This window comes from Vipera ursinii, assembly GCF_947247035.1.
Source record: "Vipera ursinii genome assembly, chromosome: Z".
NCBI lineage: Eukaryota > Metazoa > Chordata > Lepidosauria > Squamata > Viperidae > Vipera > Vipera ursinii.
Window position 1 is genome coordinate 24055098 of NC_139517.1, and position 14544 is coordinate 24069641.

The window sequence follows — 14544 nt, forward strand, 5'->3', positions numbered from 1 at the left end:
CTCTCTCAGCAAAATGGGTGGGAATGGACAGTTAGTGCCATCTACTGGCAAAATTTGAAAACTACATCCACCCTCCCTCAACGAAGATATCTATGCCTGAAACTTGGCTGTATGCCCAGACATTCCTTTGAAGGACCTTGGAGACTTTGTTTCAGAAAAAATAGACTCCCTGTTCTTTTTCTTTTTCTTTTCTTTTCTTTTCTTTTCTTTTCTTTTCTTTTCTTTTCTTTTCTTTTCTTTTCTTTTTTTTTGGCCTCCCTTCCATCAGCCCAGGTCGGCCTGTTGAAAAAGCCATGTTTTAAGGTTGTGATGAAAGGAACGGAGATCTGAGGCCATCTGGAGCTCCAAGGGGTTAGACAGAGTTCCTAGGGATCAGGATCAATGCTCAAGGCATCCATCCATCTGCATCCAAGGTCAAGGCAATCAAAGAAGCCCCAATTCCACAGAATAAGTCAGAGTTGCAGGCATTCTTGGGCCTGCTCAACTTTTATCACACATTCCTGCCACACAAAGCAGGAATAGCAGAGCCCTTACACAGGTTGCTGGACAAACAATCACCCTGGGTCTGGTCTGCCCCACACACAAACACATTCAACAGACTAAAAAAACCTGTTAGCAGGCAATGCCATGGTTACACACTTCAGGGAAAACAAGCCAATCTGTATTGCGTGTGATGCATCCCCTTATGGGATTGGGGCAGTCCTCAGCCATTTAGAGGAGGATTGAACTCAAGCCCCCATCGCATACTACTCCAGGACCTTGTCAGCTGCAGAAAGGAACTACACACAGATCGATAAGGAGGCACTGGCAGTGGTCGTAGGAGTAAAGAAGTTCTATGATTACCTGTATGGTAGGGACTTCCTAATATACATGGAGCCGCCCTGAGTCTTCGGAGAAGGGCGGGATATAAATGGAATTAAAATAAAAAATAAATAAATAAGCCACTGTTAGGGTTGTTCACAACTGAAAAGCAGACACCACAAATTCTGTCACCCAGGATGGTACACTGGTCCATTTTTCTGTCAGCATATTCATGCAAGCTGGTACACAGGCCAGGCAAAGAGATGGGGCACGCAGATGGCCTCAGCAGACTTCCCCTAAGGGATACTGAGACAGACCCCGTACCTGCTGTCCAAATATTGGAAATACAGGAGCTGCCAGAATGCCCCCTCAACGCTAAGGACGTAGCCACAGAGACCCCCAAGGACAAAGTCCTGAGCAGGGTACAATCGTGGGTGAGCAGTGGGTGGCAGGACAAATCACCAGGGCAAGAGTTCATTGCATACTTTTCCAGAAGACATGAACTATCAACACACAAGGGATGTCTTTTGTGGGGGATTAGAGTCATAATTCCCAAAGGGCTAAGAGAAAGAGTCCTTCAGTCACTGCACGAGGGCCACCCAGGAGTAGTAAGGATGAAGGCTCTGGCAAGGAGCTACCTGTGGTGGCCATGTTTAGACAAGGAGATAGAAGGGTTAGTAGCTAGGTGCTATATATGCCAGAGGTCATGGCCTGAACAGCCACATGCACCAGTTCACAAGTGGGAGGAAACACACACCCCATGGTCCAGGGTGCACATAGACTATGCGGGCCCATTCCAAGGACACACATTCCTGGTAGTGGTAGACAGCCATTCTAAATGGCTGGAGGTGGTGCCTGTGGGCAACATGACCTCAGCAGGAACCATTCAGGCATTAAGGGGGCTGTTTGCAACCCATGGTCTTCCAGATGTAATCGTGTCAGATAATGGAACACAATTTACTTCGTCGGATTTTCAGGTGTTCCTGAGGTCCTTTGGAATTTGACATGCCACCTCAGCCCCCTTCCACCCAGCCAGTAATGGGTTGGCAGAAAGATTTGTGCTCACAACCAAGGATGCCCTCAAGCACATTGTTCAGGGGGAATGGAAGCAACGGCTGGCCACCTTTCTTCTTCACCAACATGCAACACCCTGCTCCGCAACTGGCAAGAGCCCAGCTGAACTCAGATGGGGCAGTCTGATAACAACACTGGACAGGCTACACCCAGACAGAGTAGCAGCAGATGTCGGGACCCCTAATATCAGGAAAGTTTTCAACACCAGGGATTCCATCTGGGCAAGGAACTATAGCTCAGGTCACCCATGGATGCCAGGGGTAATACTAGACCAAACAGGACCCCTATCCAAGAGCCTTGGTGGAGCAGTGGGCTAATGCCTCCTTAAGTAACATCAGCTGCCTGCAATTAGTGCAGGTTCGCATCTCACCAGGCTCAAGGTTGACTCAGCCTTCCATCCTTCCGAGGTAGGTAAAATGAGGACCCAGATTGTTGGGGGCAATTAAGCTGACTTTGTAATAATGCCGCTTGGGGTGTGTGTGTGAAAGCCCTAATAAGCAGGCATATACATAGAATGAAGTCTACTGCTAAGCTTGTAAGCCGCCCTGAGTCTTCGGAGAAGGGCGGGATATAAATGGAATTAAAATAAATAAATAAATAAATCCTACAAGGTAAGGGTGGAGCATTCCACTCCTGTGGAAAAGGCATCTGGACCAGCTAAGGAAGAGGGCTCCTGAAAGGGTTTTTGAGGACACACTGGGGTCTGACACAGAGGAGGAATCACCTACACAAGCATACAGGAGGGCTGCCAGAGGGTCACAAGGGCAACACTACGCCAGGCAGGACACCAGCAGTGGAGACAGGGAAACACTGAACCCAAACAAAGAAAGGGAACAGCATTACTATCAAAGCAGCCAGTTAAACCCCAGCAACACACAATTCCCTGGAATGACAACACACACACACACACACACACACACACACACACACACACACACCACAATCCACCACCTCTACAGCAACCAGAAGAACCAGGAGACAGCACTGCACCACCGAGTGAACCAGTCCTAAGATGGTCAAGCAGGGCCCACAAGGCTCCAAGCTATCTCTCTGACTATGTCCGTTCCTAAGGGATGAGGAAGTTGGAAATGTCAAAATAATAATAGAATGTAACATATTGTAATGTAACAAATTGTACATAGTTAATAAAATTGTATATAGTTAGTAAGAAGGAATGGAAAGGGGATAAACCCTCACTATGGAGAAAGGGGTGTAGTGTATGCGACTAAAAGCATACACAGGATGTCAGCACATCAGGGGGCTGGACAGCTCCAGGCTATAACTCCTTTTGGCGGGAAAGCCTGGTTCAAACAAGCCTGACAGCCCGGGGGCATGGTCAGCTCTGGCAGGAAGCCAGGGTTTAAATCTATTGGCCACCTGCACTGGCGGGAAGCCCAGGGTTGAATCCATTGGATGGCATTCACCTGGGCAGGTATAAAGATACGCCAGGCAAAACCTTTCCCCAGCTTCGTTCCTGACCTCAAATAAAGAGTTACTACCCAGCTGAGTGTCCGTCTCTGTGTGCGACCACGCGACATTGCACTTTCTTTGTATCTTTCTCTATTTGTCCCATAAATAGAAGCAACTAGAATCAAAGCCTATAAGATTCCACAATAATGTTCTACAGTGGCAAATATTATCTGTTGCATGAGTTACCAACAGAATATCTTTATTGTAAAATAGAATTCTGAAGAATGTATTGTATTTAACAGTATTTCTTTATTAAATTTTAATGCGGCCCATCTCCCTTATAAAGCTTGCAGAGTATAAAAAGACATATAGAAAAAATAATTAAAATATTAAAACAATGCAAATTAAAAATTTAAAATTATACAAAAGTAAAGAGTGAGATATAGATGGCATGGAGATGAGATCCCATCAACTACCTCCAGCAGTGTTTGCCCCTTAGGGCCCTTAAGGCAACTGATAAAACCATATTAATACCCTTCCAGAAAGTCAAAAGGGTGGAAACGTGTTTTTTTTATTGAAAAGTTTTAAAATACAGTTTTCCTTTAAGAATCCCCCCTTCCCCCTCCCTCCTCCCCCCTCCCTACCTCCCCCCCTCCCCCCCTCCCCCCGACTTCCCAGAGCTAAGTACAAGGTATATATATAAAAAGCAATCATAAACAATCATATACTAACAATTATAAACTCTAAAATCCATCACTCTCTAGCTTATATAGGATAAAACAAACCTTAATAATATTAAATATGTATAAAAAGAAATTAAGATAAGAAAAGAAAAAAAAACGAAAGAAGACTTATTCAAATGCTACATAAAACTTCTTAACCCTATACTTGTTCTGGATAAAATCAATCCATTTTCTCCATTCCATAATATAGCGTTCTTTGAATGATCTTTCAAATAGGCCGAAATCTTCGCCATCTCTGCCAGGTCGGAAACCTTTAAAGTCCACTCCTCTATGGTCGGCAGTTCCTCTTTCTTCCAATATTGGCCTATCAAAAGTCTTGCCGCCGTAATTAAGTTCAGCATCAACTTAATGTCCACAACTGTAGCATCTGCAATTATTCCCAACAAAAAAAGCTGCGGACAAAACTTTATCCTCTGTTTAAAAATCTTCTGCATGTTCCACCAGACTTTTATCCAAAAAGCCTTAACCTTTTTACATGTCCACCATATATGAAAATATGTTGCATCTTCATCACCGCACCTCCAACATTTAGGCTGATAATTCGGATACATACTTGCAAGCTTTTTAGGATCTAAATGCCATCTGTAAAACATTTTGTAAAAATTCTCTCTTAGATTTTGAGCTTGTGTAAATTTTACGTTCCTCACCCAAATCTTTTCCCACGTGTCCATTGTGATAACTTCCTGGATGTTTTGGGCCCATTTTATCATACAATCCTTAACAAGCTCTGTTTCTGAGTCAATCTCTATCAATGCAAGATATATCCGTTTGATATGTGCTGGTCCCTGATTCCTAATTTGCTTTATCAAATTTTCATCAGTCATTGTAAATCCATTTTTCTGGTCTTCTTTCCACCTGGCCCGTAACTGAGTATATTGAAACCAATTTTGAACAACCTTCTCTTCTCGCAAGAGGCTATATGATTTCAAACACCAAACGTTTCTTTCCAAACTGAGAATCTCCTTGTACGTAGTCAGATCATGTTTGAAGCCAGCATGTATATTTTCTATTGCGTGTTTTGGAATTGCCCACAATGGTATCTTGCAACTTAACTTATGTCTATACTTCTTCCAAACTCTCAGCAATGCCTGTCTTAAAATATGCACCCTAAACACATTGTCCACCTTCTTATCATACAACAAATATGCATGCCAGCCAAACAACAAATCGTGGCCCTCAAGATTTAATAACCTCCCTTGCGTCAAATTAATCCAGTCACTTATTCCTACTAATGCAGCAGCTTCATAATATAATTTAAAATTAGGCAATTTAAGGCCACCTCTCTCACGAGTATCCTGCATAATCTTAAGTTTAACTCGTGGTTTTTTCCCTGCCCACACAAATTTATTGATACCTCGCTGCCATTCCTCCAGATTAGAATCTTTCTTAAGAATCAGTATCATTTGAAATAAAAATAAAAATTTAGGCAGGACATTCATTTTTACTGCTGCAATCCGTCCCAACAAAGACAATTGCAATTTTTCCCAACTCTTCAATTCTTTTTGAATTTTCCCCCATAGTTTTTCATAATTATTTTTATATAGCTTTGTATTAGAGGGCGACAAAATCACCCCCAAATATTTAACCCTTTTAACAATCTCAAATCCAGTTAAACCTTCTAAAAGGGCCTTTTGCGGTGTTGTCATATTTTTGGCCAAAATTTTTGTTTTTTGTACATTAACCTTAAATCCAGAAACCTTCCCATATTGTGTTATTATCTCCATCAGGTCCACAACAGAATTCTCTGGCTGGGTCACTGTAACAACCAGATCGTCTGCGAATGCTCTCAATCTGTAGTCCTGATCTCCAATTTGAACCCCCTTAATTTTTTCCAAATTCCGAATTTTAACCAATAATATCTCTAATGTTAACACAAATAACAAGGGCGATAACGGACACCCTTACCTTGTGCCCTTCTCAATATTACATGCTTCTGTCAAACTATTATTAACTATAATTCGGGCAGTTTGTTTTTGATATAATGCCCTAATCGGTTGTAAAAAAATTTCCCCAAAATCCATTTTATCTAAAACTTTCAACAAAAATTTCCAATTCAATTGATCAAAAGCTTTTTCAGCATCTAAAAAAATTAGCACCGCAGCAATCTGGTTGTTCCTTTCCAAAAACTCTAACACATCAACTATATGCCTCACATTATTTTTCATTTGCCTACCACTAATAAACCCTGTTTGATCCCCATGAATCACCTGTTGCAGAACCCTCATCAGTCTATTAGCCAAAACCTTAGCAAATATCTTGTAATCTGTGTTTAAAAGCGATATCGGTCTATAATTTTTAACTTGAGTAGCATCTTGGTCTTCCTTCGGAATCAAAGAGATAAAAGCTGTTCTCCAAGACGGTGGCACCTTTCCCCCCCTCTGGATTGTCTGGAACAGTTCCTTTAACAGTTTTATCATTTCTAATTGTAAATTTTTGTAATAGGCCGCAGTCAAGCCATCCGTACCTGGTGCTTTATCCACCTTCAATTCCTTAATTGCTGTAAAAATTTCTTCTTCTGTGATCAGTTGTTTAATCCCCTCTTTTTGTACTTGCGTAAGAACCGGGATGCTAGCATTTTCCAGATATATATCAATGTCTTTTTCATTAATTTTCTCCTTAGCATATAATTTAGAATAAAAATCCACAAAAGCGTCCTTGATAAGGTCCTGTTGAAACACAACCCTTCCTTTATGCTCAATCTTGTCTATATTAGAAGCCCTTTGTTTTTTCCTCAATCTATAAGCTAACCATCTACCTGGTTTATTAGCGTTGCAAAAAGTATTATGCCTGGCAAACTGCAGATTGGTTGCCACTTGGTCAGCCATTAATTTATCAAATTGTCCTCTTAACAATTTAATAGCCTCCTTAGTCTTCACATCCTCTGAGTTCAAAATCAAAGCCTTTTCTTTTTCCTTTATTTCATTCTCCAGTTCTTTCCTCCTAACTTCCACAGCACGTCTATGTTTGTTGTTCATATATATCAACACCCCTCTCATGTATGCCTTGCTAGCATCCCACACCATATCCATAGAAGTACCTTTATTCATATTAGTTTCAAAAAAATCCTTCATCCGCTGTTTGCATTCTTCCACATTTCTCTGATTTCTAAACAAATTCTCATTTACGCGCCACGAGCGCCTGTCTCTTTTCTCCTTATCAATCTCTAACCAAACTGGACTATGATCAGAAATAGTTCTTGCACAAATCTTCACCTTTTTAGTCCTCAAAAAAAGTCATTAGTCACCAAAATAAAATCAATCCTCGAAAAAGATTGGTGTCTATCAGAATAAAAAGTATAATCCTTTTCCTGCAAGTGTCTCTCACGCCAAATATCTCGCAGTTCCAAGTCATCCTTCATTTCAAAAAAAGATTTAGGCAGTCTAGCATGACTTGGAATGCGCTTAAAAGCTCCAGCCTTATCCATCTGTACATCCATAACACCATTCCAGTCCCCCATAAAAATAAAAGATTTATAATCCAACTGGGTAAGCTTTGTATAAAGTAAACTAAAAAAGTCAGCCTGTTGTTGTTGTTGATTAGGGGCATACAGTCCAACTAGAAGCGTCTTTTTGCCTTCTAGCAACAAGTCTATCAGTACGTATCTTCCATGCTTATCTGCTTCAATTAAGTCCGCTGTTATGGCACTTTTAATATAAACAACCACTCCATTTTTCTTATTCATTGCAGAGGCAACAAAGTGCATACCCAGTCTTGAGTTCAATAAAAACTTTTGGTCCATAGCCCTAATATGCGTTTCTTGCAAACATATAACATCTTTCTTGAATTGTTTTAAATATTGAAAAACTTTCTTTCTCTTCTGTGGTGAATTTAGTCCATTAACGTTCCAAGTCAAAAATTTAGTTGCCATGCATATCCTCCCAAAGCTCTTGAAGCACTGCTTTGATAGGACTATCTTCTTTAGGCCGTGCTCCTCCCACTGCTTGGCTATGAGTACGTTGTGAAGATTCTGAAGACTTTTGCTGGTCTTGTTCTTTTATTTTCTTTGCTCTTTTTAAAGCAGCACACGTTACCCTTTGCTCTCTAGGATCATCCAAAGAAGTTATAGCTTGATCTCCTCCAGCACCATTTTCCTCTGTTTCATCCTCTTGATGTTCTCCTTCTCCTTCTCCAGATCCCTTTGCAGCTTCCAGAAGTGTTAATGGGGTTGCTTTTAAAACAGTATTGTAGAAATCACGTGCTTGCTTCACAGTAATCAACCGATACCTTTTGCCTTCATACATCACCATCAGCCCATCTGGAATCTCCCATCTGAACCTTATGTCTTGTTGCTTGAGCTCTTGCACAAGAAATGTAAAGTCCTTCCTTCTCCTTAAAATCTTTGGAGGGATTTCTTTTAAAACCAAGACTTCTTGATCAGCAATCACAACTTTAGCATCATAGGCAGCTTGTATAACTTCATCTCTGATTTCTCTTTTTGCAAAGTAAACCACCACATCTCTAGGCAACTTTCTCTGTCTGGCAATCCATGAGTTTACACGGAACACTTTATCCATAGCTGCTCTTATTTCAGATGCTGGCTGGTCCAATACCACTTCAAAAGCCTCAGAAACCAGCTGCTTTAAATCTTCCTTAATGTTCTCTTTTAAACCTCTGATTCTAACAGCAAACTGCATCTGATAATATTGGGCAAGGCTTAACTCCCTTTCCATTTTGTCTCTTAAATTTTCATTCTCCCGTACTTTAACTACTAATATTGCATTCTTTTGAGTCAGATCATCCACTTTTTCATCTAAATCTTCCACACATTCCGCCACTTTATGCACTGAAGACAAAATGTCTACCTTCATCACGTTGAACTTCTGTTCCATCCTCTCTTCCATTCTCTCCTCCAGTTTCTCCAATTTCTCCTCCATCTGTGCAAATTTATCACCCATTGATTGATTAATTGATTCCAAAAGTACCTGGGCATGTTTATCCAAAGCATCTCGTAAGTCCTTCGGTGTCAGTACATCAGGAGGGTGCAACGCCTGTAATGATGATTGTTGCACCGGAGAAGATCCACCACTCCGAAGAGTTTTAGGGGGAGGTTTAGCCACCATCTTTTACTTTTCAATTGTGACGCACTTTCACTTAAAGTTTAAAAAGTCCATCAAGCTCGAGAGTATAATAAAATAATCCTCTTCACCTTTTCCTCTTGTACCGCTCTGCCTGCTCCTTTAATCCATAGTCCTTTCTTCAGGCAGGGGTGGTCGCAGACGCCTGGCTCTGCTCCAAGAAATCCGGAGCAGAGACGCTGGCCAGCTGGGAGCAACCCAGGCTTCGGGGGAGTTCAATCCTTCAGCCGCCCAAGCTCCAAGCTCAGGCGGCCCCGGAGAACTCGACCCCTACCTGGGGCCTCACCCCCTCCTCTTCTCCCGAGGAGGGGGCTTCAAATTCGCCCAAACAGCTGATCGGCGCTGTTTCGGGCGAAAAAACACACAGCTGAGCCGCGGGCAGCCCGGGAAGGCTGTCTCCGTCGCCGCGGAGCCACCGGAAGAAACAAAAGGGTGCAAACGTTTTTGACCTCTAGTGGTAGAATGTTCCTGAGGGTCAGGGCCTCAGCGGAAAATTTATAAATAGTATATGTCAACTTACTATCCAAAACACCATAAGGCAAGACAAGAAACAATGGATGGAAACTAATCAAGGAGAGAAGCAACCTGGAATTAAGGAAAAACTTCCTCACAGTGAGAACAAATTAAAAAGTGGAACAGCTTGCCTTCAGACGTTGTAGGTGCTTCATCACTGGAGGTTTTAAAGAAGATATTGGACAGATACTTGTTTGATATAGTATAGGTCTCCTGCTTGAGCAGAGGGTTGGACTAAAAGTCCTCCAAGGTCCATTCCAGCTATATTCTGAATTGAAATTGAATAGGAGTTGTGGATCTAGTTATATACTGGGTCTTACACCACTGTCTTTCCAGGTGCAAGCTTAAGCCTGTTGTTCCTCATTGAGATCTTTACAGCCTCTAGGCACTGAAAAAGGGGAGCCACAACATTGTTAGGTTCGCCAGGGTGGAGATGTAAAGCTGTGTGTCATCATCCAAGAGTGTCAGATGATCTCACCCAGTGGTTTCATATATATATTAAAAAGGAGCAATGAGAATACAAAGCTGGAATTATCACTCCTTGTTAACACTGATTGGAACTGGTCTTGTAGAAAGGAGCCACACAAAACAATTAAACTGCTCTGAAGATGCTCATCACTATTTCTTATGTTCTCCAAAAGTAGAAGTATTCAGGTCCTTTTAAATAGGGTGTTTTCAGTTAGAATCTTCCTTATAGCAGATTTGACTTCTTGATTCCTCAAACAGTAAATCAGAGGATTTAAAACTAGTGTAACTACAGTATATAACAAAGAGATGATAAGGTCTTTCTCAGAAGAACCACTGGCAGAAGCAAGTATGTAGTTGGACAATACTGGAATGTAGAACATTGCCACAACAGTCAGGTGGGATGCACAGGTAGAAAAGGCTTTCCAACGATTCTGCCATGATTGGACTTTGAGAAAGAGGAAGGAGATGATGTAAAAATAGGAGAGAAGAGTGAAAAAGAGCAAACAGAAAGCAAAAGAACCAGTGACAACATTCAGCAAAATAAAACTGAGTGCTGTACTACTGCAGGCTAACTTAAGGAGGGGTTTGATGTCACAAAAAAGATGTGGGACTAGTTTAGGTCCACAGAAACATAGATGAGAGGTCACCACTGTATGCATCAAGGCATAAGAGAAGCTAGTTGCCCACATGGTCCCAATTAGTGTAAGACAAGTCCATTTATTCATTAGGAGAGTATAATGCAATGGTCTACAGATAGTAACATAACGGTCACATGCCATGATGCCTAGAAGCATACCCTCACTAGAGCCCAGAAAGTGGAAAAAGTGCAGCTGAGTGAGGCAGCCAGTAAAGGAGATCGACTGATTCTTTCTAAGGAAACCACTTAGCATTGTTGGTACTGTCACTGTTGAGTAGCATATATCCAAACCAGAAAGGTTCCCCAGAAAAAAAAAAACATGGGGGTGTGGAGCTGAGGCTCAGCTAGGGTGGTTCCCAGGATGGCCCCATTTCCTAATAAACAGGCTATATAGAAAAGCAGAAAAAGGGTGAAGAGGACCTGTTGCAGCCTATGATCCTTTGTTAGACTCAGGAGAATAAATTCAGATACCTCTGTCCAGTTCTTCATCTCTATAAATAGGAAAAATAATAGTTATTTGAAAAAGCATCACAGTGCTAGATACAGCAATGTAAAATTATTTTCTAAACAGTATTTGACATTCAGTCGTGACACCTTATTAAAATTCACTCGCTTCAAAAACTTTACTTTTTCATATATTAGATTTGTTTTGTTTTGGGGTTAGGTTCTTGTTTGCTTGTTTGTCTAAAATTAATTTCATTTACTGTAAAATGAAATTGAAGGAAGTGACCTGCTTGCTTTCTACTTTTTGTCTTTTTTCTTATGAGTGCATGGTACAGATCACGGAAGGATTCATTTTATCCAAATTTGTTTCATTGTCAAAATTAAGATTGTGATATAAAAGGAAGTAAAGATAAAGGGAGAGTAAAGACACACAGAGATATTCAAATTCACTCTGTACAAAAGTTTATGACTTCCTACATTTGCTGTTAGATTTGTTGTGCTTGTTTGCATGTGTGTTTATTTAATGCAATAGACTTGTAAATGTTGTGTCCCTCTACTGTACATCAATTATTTTTATAGTCCATTTCAAGGATTTGAAGATTACATTGTAAATGGGAAACTGTGATGCAAATAACAAGGGCTCTTTCTTACTATTTACAAACTTTTAAAATATAGGAGTTAAGTTCCCCTAGATAGATATAATAAACTCAACTTTTTGTGCAATCTTTCTTCATATCTATCAGCAATTGTGGTTCAGGGATAAAAAGGGTAACACTCAGTTTCTTGGTAACAGCTTTGTATGTTATGCATGAAGATATATTCTGCCAACCATTTTCAGTAGATACTATGCTATGGATGAATTATTAGATGAAACTTAAAGGAAAGAATATCTATTAGTTTATAATATTCATATCTCATCTTTCCCTTGGGGACACATGGCAACATGAATGATTCTGCAGATATTCTCTTTCTTAGCAATTCCAAACAATCTGCATGCTGGTCATGCTCAAGGCAATTACAATTCTGTGAACATGAAGGATAGGTAGAATTTTCAGCTCCTACCAGGATAGGTCATGGTTTTCTGTACGTAGTCATTCACACATATGCAAATAAACACAATCAAAATGTTTCCCTCTGTTTATATTTAATAAAATTAAATATACAAAAAAGCCACTGTCATTTTCTACAATACCTTTTAACAACACTAATTTAACAGAGCTTTTTGAGTCTTGGGACATATATATGCTATAACAGATTTGGAAAATATAGCTGATTAAAACTCAGGGGAGATAATAATAATTAAAGTACTCCAATATGAAAAATAAAGGAAAATTACCAAGGATCTGAACAGAAGCAAATTGTTGTATCCCTCGAATGGGCATTGGTGAAATATGAATGCCTTCTGAAACCATTCCATTCTTTGCTCAAACTTTTGAAAAAACAATTGAAGGGACACAGCAAAATAGGATGAGTTGTATACAAAATTTATTTCAGAATATACAATAGAGCACAGGTGTCAAACGTGCCATGTCGTGTGACGTGTTGCAACATATCACAACTTTTTTAACATTGCCAGAGCTGGGGTGAGTGTGGCTTCTGCATGATGCATAACTCAGTCTCTTCTCCTTTCCTGATATATTGAATTCTGGAGATCTTTGAAAGGTAAGTGAGCGATTGTTGGTGGGAGATTGGTTCGAGAAGGCCCAACCAGCTTCAGGGACTGAAGGTGACATACTTTTCATGTTTCCAATGAGACTTCCAAAAATTGAGTTTTCCCATTCAAAGAAATTCTAATGTTACATCTGTAACATTCCTCTATGTGTTTATGTCCCTCTAGAAGGAGCTTTTTTCCATAGGATTTTTCTTAGAGCAAATTTGACCTCTTGATTTCTCAAAGTATAAATCAAAGGATTTAAAACTGGAGTGAAGACACTGTACAGCAGAGTCATGCTCATCTCTCTTTCAGAAGATTCAGCAGCAGAGCTAAGAATATAATTAAAAATAACAGGGATGTACAAAAGAGCCACAACTGTCAGGTGGGAAGCACAGGTGGAGAAAGCTTTCCAAAGGTTCTGCCACAACCCAGTTTTGAAAAAGAGGAATGTGACAATGTAAAGATAGGACAAGAGAGTAAGGAAGAAAGAGGTCAGAGCAATACCACTAGTGACAACATTAAGAAGTGTGAGGTTTAGAACTGTGCTGCTGCAAGCCAACATGAGGAGAGGTTTGATGTCACAAAAGAAATGCTGGATAAGATTAGGACCACAAAACCATGCCTGGGAGGTCACCACTGTATGCATCAGGGCATGAAAGAAACCAGTGGCCCAGGTGGCCCCAACTAGCATAACACAAGTCAATTTATTCATGATAATGGTATAGCGCAAAGGATTACATATGGCTACATAACGGTCAAATGCCATGACAGCCAAAAGCACGCCCTCACTGCTGCCCAGGAAGTGAAAGAAATGCAGCTGAGTGAGGCAGCCAACAAAGGAAATAGTTTGTTGCCCTGTTATGAACCCAGTCAACATTTTTGGGACAATTACTGTAGAACAACATATATCCAAAAATGACAGATGCCCTAGGAAAAAATACATGGGGGTGTGTAATCGTGGTTCAACAAAAGTAACTACTAAGATGGCTCCATTTCCAAACAGGGAAGTCTGGTACAGCAGTAGGAAAACTGTGAAGAGAACCTGTTGTTGTGTGTGGTCATTTGTTAAACCTAGGAGAATGAATTCAGACACCTCCGTCCAATTTTCCATTTCTGTATGAATGAAAACAAAACAAAACACCGTGAATATTGGAAAATAGTTCCATAGCAGAAGGAGACACTTTTAAAGAAAATGGCTGTGCTCTGATGGGTATAAATGTTGAAACTCTTTCTCTTACCTGAATTATGATGAATAATAAACATTACTAGTATTCTTATAGAATACTAGCATATTATAGTATTCATATACTATTATAAATAGAATACTCTCATTAGACAAAATTGAAATCATAGCTAAGGAAGATAACTGATATATAAGTAGGATGAATGCTTGTAATATTACATATGTTTTATTATTATTCATTAAACATGAACCTCAGTCAACTGAACATTGAAATTGACTGGCACTAATGGTTGACACGGGTTGCTGCCAGCATCCTAGGTATCAACCAGGTATCTCCTTAAAATGTAAGATGTTCCAAGTAGCACAGTTTTTTGTAGCTTTGCTGGAGTTATTGCAGGAAGCTGCAATTTCTTGATGCATCATCATCATCATCATCATCATCATCATCATCATCATTATTATTATTATTATTATTATTATTATTATTATTATTATTATTATTATTATTATTATTATTATTATTGTCTTCAAATAATTTCTGG

At 40.1% G+C, this 14544-nt stretch overlaps 1 protein-coding gene and 1 pseudogene across 2 annotated transcripts; both read right to left on the minus strand.

Moving 5' to 3' along the window:
• Window positions 1-10266: 10266 nt before the first annotated feature.
• LOC310650048 (olfactory receptor 12D2-like) lies at window positions 10267-11210 on the minus strand (annotated as a pseudogene). The gene has a single exon. The product of its transcript is annotated as an olfactory receptor 12D2-like (transcript).
• A 1778-nt stretch (window positions 11211-12988) lies between these two features.
• On the minus strand, window positions 12989-13930 carry LOC310650049 (olfactory receptor 12D1-like; the record flags this gene model as incomplete). Its single annotated transcript, XM_083378886.1, has 1 exon — window positions 12989-13930. One exon carries the CDS (start codon window positions 13928-13930, stop codon window positions 12989-12991), a length of 942 nt encoding a protein of 313 aa, XP_083235012.1.
• Window positions 13931-14544: the final 614 nt, after the last annotated feature.